Here is a 19056-nt window from a genome sequence, read left to right on the forward strand (position 1 = left end):
TGATTGCAGAATTTTTTCATTGCTTTTAGTAGAGTTCATATTCTTGCCTTTATCCGATTCTGTAATAATAAAATTAAAATGGTGTTCATAAACAAATCAAAATGTAATTTTTAACAAGATTTCTTAAAAATGTATAACCCTTGTTGTAGGTTCTATGAAAACTTGTTTTCAGATAACAACGATTAGAGGATTTCATTATTTTAATATCAGTATTTCTACATTTGGACGTTGTGGTCCGAAATAGTACCTCGGAAATTCGCAGTCGAGATCGTACTTATTTTCTTATGCCGAAAACGGCCATAGCTCCTTAGCTTTTTTTTTAAACATTTAAGAAACCCTTTTATTATGACTAATACAATTTTTTGGAATATTTTAATTTTCTTAAGAACATTTTTTTTTAAGAACCGTAAAATCATTTATTCCCTTAACTTTGGCTAAAAATTTTTACAGCCCTCAAAAAAGAGCCGTATTTCATCCTCCGTGGCAGCTGGGAACACTAAAACGTTCGAAACCGCACAGTCTGGTAATGCTGGTAGCGCTACGTGCTCGGGACTTTAGCGTTACCAGACCTCATGTTTGAGAGTATAACAGCAAGTCTGTTGTGTTTTCCCTGTTTCCGCACCCTTGCTTATGACAGTTTATTTTAGTTTGGGAAGGTATATTTTGATATTTATTCACGTCCAAGACGCGGTCACACTACCAACTCTATTTTCTTACGCTGCTGCCCGAATTTGCCCTCAATTAAAAATAAAATTGCAAAATTTCACTGTTTCTAGTTGCAAAACCAGCGTATCGCCAAGGCGTTTTAAATTCGCGTTCAATACAAATTGTAGGAACATTGTGAAACATGTCAACACCCGCACGCAGACGTCTTATGAGAGATTTTAAAAGGTGAGAAAACGGCAGGAAGGAAAAGGGAAAGGAAGGCAGAAGGAATGGATGAAAAAATAAGGAAGGAGAAATGCGAAGTACACACCGTCGTCGGATTTTGCGTGTTCGATTCGATTCGTGCTTCAAGTTTCGTTTTCGTGGTACGAAAAATGTTGGAGAAAACGGAACGAGACCTGGGGCTGCTGCCCAATACATATAGGCAAACACGCAGTCATCCATATGTATATATGTATGTACAATGTACAACCGTGTGTATGTGGTGGAAAAGTTTGCGCAGCCAAAATACATGTGCATGTGGGAGTGCGAGTGTGTGAGTTGCTTTTTGCTCTTCGCGAAAAACAACAAAAACAAGAACATCGATTCGCTTGTCTTTGACACTTGACTTTGATGTGTGCGAGGAAAACAAAAGAGGGCAAAAGAAAAGCGCGGTGGAAAAGGAGGTGGCGCAGAGGAAAATTCGAAAAACCAAACAAAAATGCTTCTTCCGTTTTGGTGAAATTGCGTCGTAGACAAAACATTAACAACAATAACAATATGAGTGCGCCAGCTAATATGTTGTTTTTGCTTTCGCCTGAGTCAGAGCAGCTGCATCCTGGCCGCTCTTCCATTCTCGCTCCCGCTTCCGCTCGCACTCGTACTTAACCTTGTTGACTCACTTAGCGCGAAAGAGATAAAGCACACACTCCAATTGGAATTTCGTTCGATTTTGGAATTTTCATCATTTGCTGAAAATGTGAATTGCCAATTGGCGAATTGCACTTTGGCGAATGTGAAACCAAATGTCAAGGCTGTTTGAGGTGGGCGAGATTTTCACCACCAACTAAAACAACGACAACGATATCATTGCCACCCCAAAGAACCAGCCACAACAACAAAAACTACATTAAAATCACAATAAAGGGTTGCTACACTGATCGGCAATTCAGTTTTTTATTTGTTACATTGATTATCTAATCTGTGAAGTAGCAAATAAAACCATTGATGGGTTCCTAGAAATATATTCTCCACAATATATATATTATATTATATATTATATCCCGCGCAATAATTTATTTAGATTTTGATATTTTAAACACAACAATATCGATTGAAATTAAAAAAAAAAAAAAAAAACAAAAAATTAAAATAGCTAATTTGTTAAAAATGACATGGAATACAATCATTATCAATCAATTTTATAAATGTTTGAAAAGAAACGATTACTTTAAATGCGGAAATGTGCTTCAAAATTAAAAAAAAAAAATAAGAAAATTCTAGAAAATATGACGCGTATTCATTCAGTCTGCATGAAAAATGATTTTCGATGAACCTATTGTAATAATTTATTCACAGTGCAGTGCACTTCATTCGTTTGTATGTTGTTAAATCGATGATTACTCTTGGCCCGCATATCGATTCAGGGAGATTGAAGGGCGCGGTTAAAAGCCGCGCGCTTGTTGCTGTCTGTTGACCCAAATTTCCGACCGTTCCCGGTCGAGATAACGTGCCAATTGGCAGTTCCAGATTACGTTTTTCGTTCACTTCGCTCAGGGTCTCGTTCTTACTCCTATTCTTTAAATGAAGAAATCTTGAACAAACACAATAAAACGTTTATAGTATATAAAATATGAATGCAACCTTTTAAAGTACGCAAAAAAATTAATTTAAATATATTTTGTTTTTATTGCTGAGTACTCATATATTTGTATTTTATTTATGATACCGCTTTGATAAAATCTATCGATGGTTTGTATATGTCAATAAATTTTATAAAAAAGTATACAAAGTGGTAAAATAAAATTGATAAAAAGCACCCAAACCTCGAGCCAGTCAAACAATTATTTCAGATTACTACATATTAACTTAACTCGTTTTCTAAGCTAATGTTTCCAAATATTTTATTTTTACAGACTTCAGGAGGATCCACCCACGGGTGTCTCGGGTGCGCCAACAGATAATAATATTATGATATGGAATGCTGTGATTTTTGGTCCACACGATACACCATTTGAGGACGGAACCTTTAAGTTAACCATAGAATTTACGGAAGAGTATCCAAACAAACCGCCAACAGTTCGATTTGTGTCGAAAGTATTTCATCCCAATGTGTATGCAGATGGTGGCATATGCTTGGACATATTGCAGAACCGCTGGAGTCCCACATACGATGTGTCAGCCATACTAACATCTATACAGGTGAGTGGTCCCAATTTATCTCTCCTTCTGACTAATCTAACTCTTCGACATTTGTGCCTGTAGTCACTGCTGAGCGATCCCAATCCAAACTCACCGGCTAACTCCACCGCCGCCCAGCTGTATAAAGAGAATCGGCGCGAGTACGAGAAACGTGTGAAAGCCTGTGTGGAGCAGAGTTTCATCGATTAGCCATGCGCCCACTCTAGGAACAGCAATAACAGCAGCAGCATTAGAAGCAGGAGCCACAGCAGCTTGAAACATCAGCAAACTACAGCAACAAAAATATGCAATACCATAAACAAGTTTAAATTAAATAATAACAGATATATTTATGATAAATGTAATGCTATGAAATTGTAACAGCGCCAACGGCACCACAGCAACATATAAACACAAGAACACTCTAAATCGCTCACACACCTGCGGCACTCCAGCGCCCAAACCCACACCACACATAAGAAAAAGGGCAGTTGTAAGTTATATATTTGTTTGGCCAAATGGCAGAGACGTAGATAAAAACAAAAAATTCACCCGATAATCTTACTGAAGCAGAGCCGCTTGTTAAGCGGCCGCATTCAGTAAGAAGTCTCTCATAAGCTAACAACTCAAATGTTATATTTAAAATAGCAGCGGCAAAAAAATTATTAAGAATATAATAATAAAAAAAAAATTATAAAATCCATGTCAAACAATTGAAAAACCAAAATAGTTTCATTTAAGATGTGCGTACCGCATAGCATGTCTTTTGAGAAAAACTAAACTAAACCAAAAACAAAAACTAAGCAAAATTCATATTTGTAGTAGTTTGTGTCGTAGCGAGACGCCCAATTGATTGGAAAAATTAATTAAAGCTGCCTGAGATCCGCGTTGTAACTTAATGTCCAGTGTCAATAATGATAACTACCCAACTCCCACATACATACCACACATACTACACAATCCCACATACACACACACACACATGCTACCTAGATCGATTCATAAGTTAATTGGCCTCAGATTGTGAAATTAACTAGAAATTGAGAATTAAATGTTAGTTGTTAGCAATATAAACCATAAAATTCACATAGTACGGGAGGCGAATCTGCAAAGTTGGGAACGAGAGAGCAGGCAATTATATATGTATGTATGTACACCTATGTAGCACCCAGTGACCAATTTCGTTGCTAGACCCACTTTCCCCCATACTAACTGTAAGATCTGGTCCTGTCCCCAGTTTATACCCCTTATTTGGTCTGTTGCGAGGACCCACGCAATGAAAAACGAAAGTGCGGGGAGCTTTCCTTAGTGTATAGTTGGATGGGAACACCTCATAAACTGCCATTTGCCACGCTATGTACTCTTTAGGTTCCACCTGTGTCTTGGCTGCGGCAATTGATTTAGTTAGTTTTTAAGCGTTTACAATCGAGTCTTGACCTTGTTTTCTGTTGAATGCAAATTGCTGTTCCTTTTGCTAAGAACCCTCCACTTTTTGGCACTTTGTGTTGGACGAAATCACGATGGTGAGGATGCGCTGATGATGCTCTGAGCATCATCATGTTAATCTTATATATGTACGAATAATCTACTATAATAGCAGCCCATTGTTTTCTTCAACTATGAACCAATTAAAATAAAGCAAGAAAGTATACCCAAAAGCCAATTCACAGCAGAAGTAAAGTTAATAGAATGATGAGAATTAAGGAACCATTCAAATTATGTGGAATTTCAAATTACCTTATTGTAATTAACATTATTAATAAAGTATAAGATTTCAAATATCAATAAATGAAAATACCACAAATCGATGTTGTTTTTCTTTCTTTGATTGCTCACATACCTATTTGATATGAAAAGATACAAATATAAACAAGAAAGGAAGCTAACTTCGGCTTGCCGAAGTTCATATACCCTTGCAGATAGAACTTCTATGACTAGGAATCCATACAATATAAATTATATATATTTGTGTTAAAAAACAACCTATACATATTATATTATTATTATATTGCAGGATATTATAATTTTAGTCAGAAGTTTGCAACGCAGTGAGGGAGTCATTTCCGACACAATAGAGAAAGAATACTAAGTAAAACGTTTTAATCGGACCTCTATAATACTCATTGGAGATTAATATATAATATTTAAGTAAATTTTTAACAGTTTTAGAGAAATTAAATAGTCAACGAATAGTTTAAATTATTATGGTTAATGTATTTTCAAAGTTAATTGATATCCACGTAAGTCATGCTATTTTGGGTTGTTTAAACTTTGATTTGTCAGTACGTGTTTCTCAGTCCGAGTCATTACCTTACTACATCTGGATCTAGCTAAACAAATTTCCCTTACATTCCGGCGAAAATGTGACTTCATGTTCAATGTCCTGATCCTAGGAGACGCCGATGTGGGCAAGACCTTCCTCTTTGGGCGTTTCTTGGAGGACCGCTTCTTTCTCAATTATAACGCAACCGGCAGAGGTGGCTCGAAAGGTCTTGCTCCTACAAGTGTGGAATTTAGCCGGCGGGGACCATATCCATGCTTCCAATTTATTATCCCAATGCTAACGGTGTTATCTTTGTTTCCGATACCATATCGCCCAATAGCTTCCGCAAAGTGAGCCACTGGCTGAAGGAACACGGCGTCATGTGCCGCAAGGAGTGTTGCCCCCCAGCGAAAACTGTTGAGCGATGTGGTATCGAAAACAATGATAACACCGTTGGCATCGGGATAATAGTAACTCGTATGCATTGCATAATTTCTTGCCGGAGGAATCCTTTGTAGAAGCATCATCTTTGGAGCCACCTCTGCCTGGCACACATTGTAATTGAGGTTGAAGCTGTCCTCCAAGAAGCGACCTAAGAGGGAGGTCTTGTCCACACCGACGTCTTCTACGATCAGGATCTTGAGCATGTAGTCATACATTTTCGTCAAAATGTAAGAGATATTTTTGCAGCTCGATCTTATTGTAGGAGGTACTGCTCCGGCATATACTGGTGACAGTACACATACAGCGATTATATAGTCTTAACTTATAAGATAAGATATAAATGAAAATAAATAATTTTTTATTTCACTACCACTAATTCTTAAACCCGTTTCTTCTATCTGCCTCCAGCACCAGAATAGAAGTAATCCACGGGAGGTAGGAGTCATCTCCATAATCTGATCTCCGTTCAAGGACACAATGCCAGTGCTGTTTAGGGAAATAAGTCTTATCGATCGGGAAAATGGGTACTCTAAAGAGAACATTCAAAGAGGCAATGGTGGAGCAAGCTTTGGGATGTGGCGAAAGTTCCATTACGGGCTGCCGCCACACCAAAGGCATTTTCCTTAAAATGCGATGCAGGACCTCCAGGCTGCCAGGCAGGCTCCGCACTGCGATCGGCCGTATAGCAGGAGTGATTCGCGTGTTGTCATCTTTGAGGGAGATTTTCGCAATCACTGGATAGTAGTTGCCACTTTCAATTGAATTTCCTGACCATGGAGGATATTTCGCTCGAGTACGCACAATGTTTGACTAGTAATTAAAGTTGAAAATGTAAATATGTCTAGTATAATTTCGGGGATGACTTATCATTCAACATGCGGACTTATAATTCCCAACGGTTTCAAGCGGCTCGTTCATGGAAACCCCTAGGCCGAGCCGAGAAAAGCATACTTACCTGGCGTAGAGGTTAACCGTGATCACGAAGGCGGTTCCTCCGGAGTGAGGCTTGGCCATTGCACCTCGGCTGAGTTGACCTCTGCGATTATTCCTAATGTGAATAACTCGTGCGTGTAATTTTTGGTAGCCGGGAATGGCGTTCGCGCCGTCCCGACATAAAGTATGCATTTACATAAGTCTAGAATCCTTGTTTTTCAAGTCGTTTTTAGAGTGTAAAACCGAACGAGTGTAAACAAATCAGTATTGTCCCTAGCATGATACAATTATAATTCTATCATGGTCCCTAGAAACAATTGGAGGGGAAAATAGAACACATTAGAAATTTGTATAATATATATACAATTGTAGGGTCGAATTCTTTCACTCATTGCAAACTTCTGACTAATTATACCCTGCAAAGTTAAAAAAAAGTAAACAAATTTATAACATAATGGAGCGTGGTATACAGAGAAAAAAAAAAAAAAACAATTTACGACACAAAAACCGGTTGATGGGTGAAATATTACAGTAACTTGATCAAAAATACAGAATAATAAAGAAGGTAATGACTTTACTTTTTGATTTGGGTTTTATCCTGTGAAATCAAATATTTTACAACTAATTTTTATACCCTTCCAGGGTATTATAATTTCAGTCAGAAGTTTGCAACGCAGTGAAGGATGCACCTCCGACCATATAAAGTATATATATTCTTGATCAGGATCAACAGCCGAGTCGATCTAGCCATGTCCGTCTGTCCGTCTGTCCGTTATTGTTATTCTTCTGTTTTTATTTATTTTGTGTGTATTGATTTATTAAATTATTTCAATTCTGATGCAATTTCGACGAAAGCAGAAACTTGATAACGAAACGCGGCCTTTTGATTCCTACCTTGTTACAGAGTTGCTACAAAATATTCCCTTTAAAATACCCTCAAAGATTTTGTGGATTCGGTGACAAATAATGAATTTCTAATATTTTGTACACATAAAAAAGCACATATATTTCAAACTAACATTTTCATCGGCTACTAATTAGTTCTTTAATCATTATCAATGCTTTTCAAGCGATGTCCAAATAATAGTGGTTTGTCATATATCTTTGTAATTAACTATAGGAATATATCTAGATCGTCATTTATCCAAATATTTCTGAGTATGGCGAAGTTGGTCATATTGGCTAAATTTCGGTAATGTCATCAGTTTAAATCCAGCTCTGGGCTCATTTTTACTGGACACTTATAAACAAATAAATGCTGTGTTACTTCAGCTACAGCTTTGGGCATTGTTCATATGACTTCTTATGCCTTCACTTTGTATTAAATAAATGCTGTGTTACTTCAGCTACAGCTTTGGGCATTGTTCATATGACTTCTCATGCCTTCACTTTGTATTACCTATGATCTTGGTATGATCGTCTAAAGGCTACATCATAGAACTCTGCATTTTTATGGGCAAACTCTTATCTTGCCTTATCCAATTTCTTCAATTAAATTGTATCCGGATCTTTAACTACTGTGATAAAAACAAATATACATACATTTTTTGTGGTTAAAATTTTATATTTTTAATTTGTTAATATCTATTAAAGTTAATGACTTAAGCTTATGATTAAAGAATTGCATAAGTTACGTTGATATAATATATTTTTTGATTACACTGATCCTGTCAATATTATTTTTATTTGATTTTTCAATCAATTATATATTCTATACTTTTTTTTCAAAATACATATGTATAATTACAAAACTCGATACACTAAAACACATTAAACCAGACATATACATATACTCGAATCATTCAAATACAGAAGGAAACTGTAATATAATCGCAAAAACGAAAGCAAAACAAATAAAGACGATACAAAGACGTTATTTACATGAATGTCCTAAAGGTAAAGCTGGAAAAAATACAAATAAAATACATTGCAATACGTAAAGTGCGGAACGCGTAGGTTATACATATAAAAAATGGAAATATTTGTTGGTGGTGCACAAGTTGTAAAAAATTGAATACTAAAGGCCGTCTCTATGCGGAGGTTCCAAGGAATTGCACAAGGAATTTATAGGAAGATTATCCTCTTCTAATTGGCCAACGCAGCATGGCTGTGTATGTTCTTAAAGTCCTGCGTTTGAGTGGTGCTGCGCAGTACCTCCAGCCACCTGTTGAAACAATTAAATTATTAGTCAGACATCGTATGTAGACTAGGTTACAAAATATTTAGCCTACCTGTTATAGGTGTGCGCGCTTTCCGCTCGGAAGAAGTAAACGTGGTTCTTAAAAGAAAGCTTAAACACAAACTCCTTTTGCACGGCGTCTTGGTGCCCAGGTGGCCCCACCGTGTAGCCAAGGAGCGGGAGACTGGCCAGAGCGAACTCGTCTTGGTAGCTCTTGTAGAAGTACAAGCAGAACGAGGTGAACACCACCCACAGTTTCTGCCAGCCGGAGCTGTTTTTGAATTTACGCAGTAGATAGCCGGACAGTTGGTGTTCGGCGGCAATCAAATGATCGCCCAATCCAACGGTGGCGCCACGATGCCAGCAGACATGCAGGGCGGTGTTGCTGCGCGACGGCTGCGTCTTCTTCTGCTGCTGTTGCTGCAGCTGCAATTGCTGCTGCTGCGGCGTCAGCGGACCACCTCCGTTAACGCTGCTGTTTAGACTGCTGTTGTTGCCGTTGCTCAGGCCGAACAGGTCCAGTCCCTCTTCCGAGGAGCCTGAAAACGGTTAGAAAAAATATATTAGACGGACGAATTAGTTGGGTTGACTAAGCATTTGTCTGCTTACAAGGCCTTGCAGCGTGATTTTCTTCCCAGCAAAGGAGTGTTGGAGAAAGAAATGTTAACAACATTTTTTATTCGATATTCTTTAAATATATATCAATCACGTGTTTTATTCACACCTAATATTCGAATACCTATATTAATTATCTACTTAAATAATCAGTACAAAGAATAGAAATAAGCACAAATCTTTGTATCCCTTGTTATCTTAAATATGTTGTTTTGCTGCTTAATTTATATACATATATATTTTATATAAAGAAAGGCACTGAGGTTTTATGTATTAAATGTATTGTTCTATCGCATAAATTGCTGTGGATTTTATATTCATCCGATTTCGATCAAGTAAAATTCCAGTGACCTTTCTATTGCAGGTTCTAATCATAAATATATGTATATTCTCATGGGGTGGGATATTATGAACCGATTAGTAATAAGTTGTGCCCATTAGTACCTGGTATATAAAAACTACCCCGCATTCCCTTATAATATTGTACTCACTGCAGTTCTTGAGCGTCGTTAGCGGCAATTGCATGTTTGGTGGTCGGTTCTTGATGTCTGCCGCCGCCTTGGAGAGCTCCGCCAGCCAGAGGGTTTTCTCGGCGGTCGTGCCGGCACTAACCATAATGGCGTACTGCCCACCAAAAATGGAGAATGTGTTGTGCTCGGCGTTTTCGGTGAGCAGGGATCGCACTGGGACATGGCCCAAGATGCGGAAGCTCTGGTCCTGCGGCGACTTGGTGCCAAAGAGAAGCAAATCTGAGAAGAGGAAAAACATGCGTTGTTGCAGGCCACGCTTCGAGTGCTTAAGAAGGCATCCCTGGCGGATGAGCCTTCGATGGGGTTGGACCAATTGCTCAAAGTTGATGTCACGCTGAAGCTCGCATAGCTCCACAAAGTTGGCCGAATCGGGCAGATGGGCACGGATTCCCTTGGTGCTGCGGACTAGCAAGTGGTGTACCGCTTGGCAGTCGGCGTAGTCAATGTGCTCCTCCGCATAATAGTCACACAGACGCTCCAATAAAAGCTGGTAGTGCAAAAGCCGATTGAGGGGCTTGAGTAGGAGCTCACCCACTGGGAGATAGCACACCTTCTGCTGCTCAAAGTCCTTGTACACCTGGCGGAAGCGCTCATCACCCTCGTACATTTCGTTTAGGCAGTGGAGAATGTCTAGATGCGTCTGCACATACTCGTCGTAGATGGGAAGTGCCGCCATATGCTTCATCATAACGTCACCGATGCGGTGGGCTTCGTGACCCCCACGCCCCTCCCATTGAACCAGGCGGTGCTCGATGTCACGCAGAAAGAGATTGTGGTGCTGGGCCAACGAGTCCAGGAGCTCGAACAGCGGCTGCAGCTGTTCCACATCGTCCAGGCTCAGTACCTGCCTAAAGGTCGTATTCAACACATCGAGGTCCTTCTTGTACGTTCGCTCTGTCATCAGCAGCTCCTTGGCCAAGAAATAGCTCGGCTCGGTTGGCCACTTACGCTTCTTCACCTCTGCCTCGATATCATGCTGAGTGGTCAGGGAATGGGAATGACCAGGCGCAACTCCGTTACCATTGTGGCCGTTCTGATGCGGTGCGGTGGCCACGCCAGTGGCCAGTTCTTGGCGCTTGGCATGCTGAATCTCCGCCTGAATCACGTCATATGTTCCAGCCTCTGATCGGGAGAGGGACGACGACTTGTCCGATCCCAGGGTGAGGTCATAGCGCGTGGGGGGAGTTGTTATCTCACCGCGTCGGTCTAGGGACATATTTCCATTGATGCCGTGGTAAACATCTGAAACAGACACAAAAAATGAAGGGAAATCAAAATAAATAATAATACAAATTAAACTAAACAAATTTTAAATAAATAATTTATAATTATACAAAAATATAAAGTGCGAAAAAGACACTTTAGTTGAATAAAATAAATATTTCTTGATACATATAATACTTAATAAAGAGTTGATCAACTTAAAGTAATTATAAATTAAGTAATCTTAAATTAAATAAGTAATTTACAATTTAATGAAAATGCTTTTTGTTCTTAAGATGCCTGAAACAATCAAATAAAAGTCTTCCGCGCCCTTTATATTTGATTAATGAAGTTTTATTTATTTAGATTCATTTCTATATAATTATAATTTAATGTTGTTAAATCGATTGCTCGTGTACATCATTCGTTATAAGACTCCCATTCCACATTAAAGATTCTGTTCTTTCCTTTCTGTGTTCTTATTTTTATGTTTTGTGTTGAATTTATATACTTTTTACGGTTTTTTTCTGTGATGCAAAGCAAACTTTTATTTCGTTTTCATTCTTTAATTTCGTAAAATTCAGCTAGTATCTTGTGTTTCTGTCTTTCTCTAGGTAAATACAGTTTTAGACGAAAATTAACTATAGGTTCGCACTCGAGAAAATCCAATCAAAATAATGTAACCTACATAAATATACATTTCCGCACTGGCAACTTAAAACTTGTTTTAAAATCTCGTTTGCCGGGAATATACAAAATTCTCACATTAAAATCGTTTGCTCCCTAACTAAAATCAGGTTGGTTAGATTCCTTCGAATATAGAAGGTTTCATTATTCAACGTATGTAGATGCAAGCTTTTTTCGCAACAACCAATTCTCAATTATAGTTTTCCTTCACACTATTAGCTAAACACAAATAGATATTTTGATTTGATTATTTTTGATCTGGATTAAATTAGTGAAATTATTGTACGCTGTACGTTCCTTATTTAGCCTCATCCCAAGCTCCTTCGTCTCACCTTCCCTAACAACACTTAAATATCTCTTTTCCACGTATTGTAAACTTAAACATCAAACATACATCAATCTATCTCATACAATTCTAAGGTTCCCAATGGGTTTTTTTAAACTTAACAGGGTAATTATTAATTCCTTTTGCAAACGCCTCATATTACAATTTCACGTATATAGATAATACTTTCGACATAGGGCTTTCCATTTCAGGATCTCCAATTTGGCACATTTATGTACTAGAACTAATGACTAACATTTATTTGCATTTGTGAGAATCGTAAGTAATAGTTATGTTTGGTAACTTGCATATAAGTATATAAATTAAAATCTTACGGAGCTCAAGAACTGTATAAAATATATATGACTAGAAATCGCCGCCATTGAGTAAATGCTTTCGTTATACAGTGATAATGCCGAGTTCTGGTAAAGGAATACATATGTATTTATGTATGAGGGAGAAGACTGGAACTGGAGGATCGGTAGACAGGAACTCTCAATGTCTTTTTGAGAACTATTCCATCCCTACCAACTTTAGTGCTCCTTAGGTTAGTGCTTGAAAGCATTTTGGCTGATTTGTCAATAATTACCATTACTGAGATTACTAGACTTAGAGGGTCGATTTCGTACTTATGTCTATTTAGGCATGCCTGGCTTTGACACTTGGATTGGAACTCAGCTGGATAGGATTAATAGATCTGCGCAACCAATGCTGACCAAATATACTGAACGTAATTGCGCGCAGAGTTCTTGGCAACTTGAATGAATCGTACAAGTATAATGTAATATAATTAATTTAATAACTATTTTCTTAACTATCGTGTGTCGATTCGTGATGTATTAGCTAAATAACAATTAAACAGGTTTATTCTTGTATCTGGTATTCCATTATTCGATGATTAAACAGTGCATTAAAATTTGTTCAACTCTTTTAACGTTTCCGCTCAATATATCCCATATATGTTTATATATTTAAATGTTGAATTGATCTATAACATTGTCATATACGTAGATACCGCCTATAGGCAACACAATCTACACCGACCTACCACCATGTCGATTATTTATGGTATTTTTTATTTGATTCGTAATGTTTGGTAATGTTTGATTAAAATGTTTTATTTGAATTTGATTTGATTTTCGAACGCTTCAAGGAGAGAGTTATAATTGTCTAAATTGTCATTAGTCATTTTTTTTTTGTTGTTTATGCAGCTTCTAAGATTCTTGGGTTTTATACTTTTGGTTTTTTGCTTGTCGTAAATCAGTCTCAATTACAAATAAGTTTTAAGGATATAAGTACTTGGATCGTGTGTAAAAATGGTAGAATTGCTCTAAAAACGTTTCCAAGGCAACGGAATAAATCAAAAGGCTGCATTCGATAAGCACATGCAAAGGGGGTTCCATTCATTTTCCTAAATTATTCCTCGGAGACCCCACTGGTCTACTGGTCACTTAATTCATCCGAGTCGTGAAATTTGGGCGGCGGATCCACACGTATATCTAATCCGCAGGCATAACGCTCATACTCAATGGGTTCGGTTTCGTAGTCGGAGAGGAAGTCTGGATAGGGTAGCTCTTGGCGCACTTGGGCTCCTGCTGTGGACTCTGAATCTTGCCCTGTTCCTCTGGGAACTACTCCCCTTCGTATAGTACCCGATCCTGATGCACCCACTCCTCCTCCACCGAATCCACTGCAGCTATCCTCACTTGAGTTGGCCAGTTCATCGGACAGACCGCCGCCTCTGGTCTCGTATTCGCTCTCCTCCGGATTGCAATAACTTCGTCCATGGTAGGGCTGAATTGTTGGGGCTGCTGCCGAATTCCCTGAAGTTCCCGCCGCCATGGAATCTTCTCGTTTGAGTTGCCTTTTTTTGGTGCGAGCTGGCTTCACCGGCTGGCCCGTGGCCGGAGGCATTGGATGATTAGCAGCAGCTGGCACCTGCACGGCACTAGGTCGCTCCATTTGTACAGGTTGATGGTACATGGGCTTGGTAATATGACCCAGGCGATCGTATCGCGGAAATCCCATCTCGTCCACATTGTCACTCATGTCCAAACTTTCAAATTTCCCCCCATACTGAGGATAGTCATCGTACTCGTCTGTTTGTTCATGCTCCCTTTCTAGCTCCTCGTCGAACTCAAGGTACTGATCGTCCCGCTGGCAGGATGAGTACTCGGAGCTCCCCGAATCCACCTCTGGTAGATATCCCTCTGAGCACTCTGAGCTTTCCGCTTGTTCCAGCAGAGCAGCAGCTGTCATGTTAGCCCTCATCCTCTTGGCAGGTAGCTGACGCTTCTTGCGAAAGCCCCTACTCCTCATCTTAGCCTCCTGGCCTCGCACATCCAGTGAGCTATCAGTATCATTGCCGCTTGGCGGGCTCTTCAACGAAGTGGCCATCGCTCCAGTACTCAGTTGACTAGCCGCTTTCCTTGGTGGTTTTTGCACCAACTGATTGGGTGGCGATTCGGAGCTTAGGCTGCTTGAGTAATAGGGTGAGCACCGTATCAACTTATCCGCCCGCTGCGGCATTTGTGGTGAATTCGGTTCTGTACTTTCGCTGTTTAGCGTGTTGGTAGTGGTGGTCGTGTTGGTAGCCGAGGACGTGGAGTGTGCATCTCGCTCTTCGTCAATGCGCATGGGTAGCTCCTGCGATGATTGCTGTGACTTGCTGAGCATGTGCTCGTGGAAGGAACTCGACTGACGTAGCTGCTTGCTGGTGGTCTTAAACTCGCGAATCTGGGTCTTGGACATTGTCCTGTCATCATAACTGTGGTGCTTAGCAAGCGGTTTAGGTGGAGGAGCGACAACATCACCCGGCAAATCGCTCGGCGTCACAATTGGCGGGACAGTGGGCACGGGTGGTGGAGGAGGCTTCGCAACTGCTACCGCTACTGGCTCTTTTTTGGCTTTAGCATCCTCTTCAGCTTCGGCAGCTGCAGCCGCCTGTTCTGCCAATCCAGGTTGTTTCATCTTGTTGAGCAAGGCCTGCATAATGGGTCTAGTAACTGCTGGCTTTGGGGCCGTGGGCGGTTGTGGTGCCCTTGGCTTCTGGCGCACTAGCTGCGGCTGCTGGGTTTGTATCTGATTGGAGGTGGATGGCGGGATCTGGACTGATGGAGTGCCTCCATGAAGCGGTACGAACTCTTGACTCTGGTAGCGTTCAGTAAGCTTCTCGGTGTGAGCATATAAACGTTCGACGAACGGCGACTCCGACTCGGAGCAGATCTCTTGGCTTTGGTATAGCTTGGACATCATCTCCAGAGAACGGCGCTTGCGGGCAGCTGCACTGGTCTCTGGACCCGTTGGAGTATCCATTTGCTCTTGGCCGTTTCTTGCCTGATTGCCGTTGCTGCCGCTTCTTCGATGAACCTGAGGCAGAGAGCTACGTTTCTCTTCGCTGGGAGAACTCAGACTAGCTTTGCTACCCACACGTGTCTGCTTTAGTGGATGATACTCACCGGGAGTAACCCCCACCAAGGTGCGACTGCTTGATGTGGACCACTCGCTTATAGTGTGTGCCATTTCGGTAAGAGTTAGAGTAGTATCATCGCTTCGAGTGGCCGAGGTGGGTTCACTAAGCTTATCTGTTTCTGAGTTAGACAGAATGTCATAGCGTAGGCCGTCAGAAGAACCATTATCTCCACTAAATTTGTGAGAGAAGCTACTTCCTCCACTTTGCTCGTTTAAGCTCTCCGCTGATTTATTGATCGAACTTATGCTCGACTTAGTTTGATTGGACTTCTCGCTCTTGGCACACGAATGTGTAGACACTGCGGAAAGGCTATCTGATCCGGAGAGATTTGCATATTGGCGTACTGTGTTGGTACCTGTTGACCATTCCGAAATGCTTAGTCCAATGGAGGTGTCCTCAGAGTGAGAGCTATGCGTGCACTTCTTTTGCTGCAGTCCACCCATCCTCACTGTACCATCAAGATCGGTGCCAAGGGAACTGGTTTCCTCCTCGGAGTGACTGGAGTGACTGCACTTTTTGCAACTTGCTCCTCCACCTCCGCTACTTAAACGCGCCTCGTAATTCCGCCGCACAGTCGTCTGATCCTCCAAATATGTTGTGCTGCCCGACAATATGTCATCAATGGAAGTGTCAGAGTTGTTAGAGCCCCTCGAAAGCTTTCTTAGTTGTGCATCCGGGGACAGTTGTACTTTAATAGTGCCGGGCATAAAGACGTCGTCGCTGGAGAACAACTCATCCTCTGAGAGAGGACTTCTAGGAGCTGGTGATCTCGTGGGTTGGGCAACAATGACTTCGGAGCTCGAGTTCTTACGCTGAACCCTAGCGGTGGCCTGTGTTGAGGAGGTGGTGCAGCTTACATTAAGAGAGGACGAAAGGCAGGAGGCTGCGCTTAAGGTGGAACTAAGGCAGCTAACTGTATCCGGCTGCAGTTGCTCACTACCGAAATCATTGTCATCGAATGCCGCCGACATTAGATAGGCGGTGTCCTCGTAGGGAAGTACTTTGGCAACTTCGGGTGGTCCAACTGACGCTTCCTCATCTAAAACAACTTTATCAGCACTTTGGGCTTCATTCGCGTAGTAGGTTTCAATACTCTCCACAATTATAGGCGCTCCGACAGCACTGGAAGGCGGAGATGGCCAATCTATCGAGTCCTGCGACTGTTGAAAAGACAAGCTTGCCTTCCAACAGAAGGACTTGGGCACGGGCTTGTCTAAGTCCGGCATACCGTACATCGAGTCGGCTGGCTTTACTGGTACATGATCAAAGGGAATTTCTGGAAGTGGCCAGTCTTCTGAATCCTGGCTTCCCGCATTCGACAGACACATAAGAGTGTGCCGCTCCACATCGTCCCCCTGAAGTTCATCAACATGTGTCACAGAGAAGCGTCCTGTGACAAGGGTTGGGGATTTCGGTTCGTTTAGGCTTCCCAAACTGGAAAGACGATCGCCAGTAGCCGAGTCACACGGAATCTCTGGCATTTCCGCCGAGGTGCGCCGATCTGCATCGGAAATGTAAGCCAAGTTAGTATTGCTTCGCGAATCAGAGCTCAGACTGGGCTGATGATCTGTAGAGCCCACAGATTCGTCTCGCATGCTGACCGAATGCGTTGAGGCCTTGCTTACATCGTCCTCCATGCTGGACTTCTCGGAAGCAGTGCTCCGCTCTGAGATCCTTGAAAGGGTTCGGCCTAAAGTAAAGCCAGTACTGTAGCCAATAATGTCTGTGGGATTCACTCCGATCCCGCCAAGACTACTAGTCATTGCTGGGTAACCGAAGGTAGCTGGGAAATCATTGAGCTCATCTTGGTAACTGGCATCGCTGGCGTCCTTTTGCTCATCTGGGGATACTTCCTTTACATCGCTGTCAGAGGAGTCGCGTAAAGGATTCTGGGCGTCATACCTTTCATACCCACCATCCGTTTCTACATGGTGCCATGGATCGTCTGTGCTGGAGCTGTTAGAACTTTCGATGGGAAACGGACGCCAGGTGCTTTGTTGTTCCTTCTGGGCCAGATCACCTGGGCCACGTCTCTGAGCTGCTCCTAAAGAGCCAGAGCTACTTTCCGTCTCAAAGGAACCTCGCGATTCGACGCTCAGAGATCCCTTTGAGTCGAAACTAGACTTTGACTCCTGTGAGCTGCGATCACTGCCAGATTTACCCGGCTCCGCTCGAGTTACCGATAGTTTCTTTCCTGTATTAGCCCTTGCCGGTTTTTCAATCCTCGGTGGTTTTCGGGACCCACCCGAGCTGGATTCGCTATCTTCGGTACGTGCTCCGCCCCGATCTAAGATCTTGGCAATGCGTTCCTCGATAGGATCTAAATATGATTCTGTGCTGGTGCCTAGATCAATTGGGCTCTGCTTTTCGAGGGTCGGTGTGCTAGGCTTCTTTCCCATTAAAACTTTTGGCTCATTAGTTGGCGTGTGCTCATTGGATCCCGTGGGTGTGATTTCATCTTTGCTTACGTCCAATTGCAACATTCGCTGCTTCAGTTCCTGGCACTTTCTTGCCTCCTCATTACCAAAGTCCTGAGAAATTCCCAAGGGTCTGGCAATAGAGCAGCTCACGCTAGACTCCTCCTCCATTGAGCTCTTCTCCTTGCCCACTGAGAGGCTCCAGTCTTGTTGCCTTTGCGGACTTGTATCCTTTTCTCCGCTGGTCCACGAGTCGGAGCTTTTGGAACGATCACTTTGCTTGTCCAGAGTGTGTTTCTTCTTGCTGCTGTCCGAGGATCCTGTGTACTTTTCGAAGGTTTCTAGCACAGATTTCTCAATCTGAGGGCTCACGTTGGGTGGTGTCACCAATATATTCAGTTCAGAAGTAGGAGTGGCACAGTTGGAGTACTCCAGTGGATTGGCATCCTCTAAAGTAGCCTGCGTCTCCAAGATATTACGATCCGGTTCCAGAGTACGGGGTTCGTTATCGGAGGTATCCGAACCAATAAACTCGTCACATTCCACGGTAATCCAGGAGCCCGTTTCATCGCTGCGACTGCGATCCAAGCTCAATCGAGTTGTATCTGGCCTCCCGACCCTTAAATGTCGCCTCTCCAATGAATTGTCGTCCTCCTCGATAGATGGCTCCTCACACTCAATGGTTGGCACCCTGTGTGGATAGCCCTCAGTTCCCCCTCCAGCTCCTGGAATAGGAGACTTGCTGGCCGGCGAATGACTATCGTCGGCAGAGACAAAAGAATCGAGACTTTCGGCAGTGGACGGCTTCCGGCTAAATGCACCCTCACTGTCCCTGGCATCCTCAGAAGGTAAGGAACGCTTAAGAATCTCCAGGGAGCGACGCTCCGAGATTACTGCCTGCATATCGATATCCTCCTGGAGAGGCTAAAAAGAGCAAATAATA

General features: G+C 41.8%; 3 protein-coding genes, 1 long non-coding RNA gene and 1 other non-coding gene across 5 annotated transcripts in view; 3 read left to right on the forward strand and 2 right to left on the reverse strand.

Annotated features, from left to right (window-relative positions):
- Positions 1 to 612: 612 nt before the first annotated feature.
- On the forward strand, positions 613 to 4849 carry Ubc6 (ubiquitin conjugating enzyme 6). Its single transcript, XM_020957544.2, has 3 exons — positions 613 to 891; positions 2781 to 3066; positions 3130 to 4849. The coding sequence occupies exons 1-3, from the start codon at positions 848 to 850 to the stop codon at positions 3253 to 3255; spliced, it is 456 nt and encodes a 151-aa protein (XP_020813203.1). The 5' UTR covers positions 613 to 847; the 3' UTR covers positions 3256 to 4849.
- Positions 4850 to 5241: 392 nt separating this feature from the next.
- On the forward strand, positions 5242 to 6855 carry LOC147644142 (uncharacterized). Its single transcript, XR_015271010.1, has 2 exons — positions 5242 to 6545; positions 6598 to 6855. It is a non-coding gene; the product is annotated as an uncharacterized LOC147644142 (long non-coding RNA).
- On the forward strand, positions 6700 to 6864 carry LOC147644143 (U1 spliceosomal RNA). Its single transcript, XR_015271046.1, has one exon. It is a non-coding gene; the product is annotated as a U1 spliceosomal RNA (small nuclear RNA).
- A 1906-nt stretch (positions 6865 to 8770) lies between these two features.
- On the reverse strand, positions 8771 to 11225 carry LOC110187964 (FERM, ARHGEF and pleckstrin domain-containing protein 2-like). The gene is made up of 3 exons (XM_086830160.1): positions 9971 to 11225; positions 8917 to 9403; positions 8771 to 8849 (listed from the first exon to the last, which is right to left on the reverse strand). Exons 1-3 carry the CDS (start codon positions 11223 to 11225, stop codon positions 8771 to 8773), a joined length of 1821 nt encoding a protein of 606 aa, XP_086686286.1.
- Positions 11226 to 11544: 319 nt separating this feature from the next.
- LOC110188121 (Chondrocyte-derived ezrin-like domain containing protein) overlaps positions 11545 to 19056 on the reverse strand; it is a 33196-nt gene continuing 25684 nt past the window's right edge. The window contains exon 12 of the mRNA XM_020957700.2: positions 11545 to 19037. Coding sequence (XP_020813359.2) covers positions 13665 to 19037 — 5373 coding nt within the window. The 3' untranslated portion in view covers positions 11545 to 13664. The remainder of the gene's footprint in view (positions 19038 to 19056) is intronic.

The sequence above is a fragment of the Drosophila serrata genome, unplaced genomic scaffold, assembly GCF_035046125.1.
Source record: "Drosophila serrata isolate PLE 108 unplaced genomic scaffold, ASM3504612v1 contig_228, whole genome shotgun sequence".
In the NCBI taxonomy this organism is placed as follows: Eukaryota; Metazoa; Arthropoda; class Insecta; order Diptera; family Drosophilidae; genus Drosophila; species Drosophila serrata.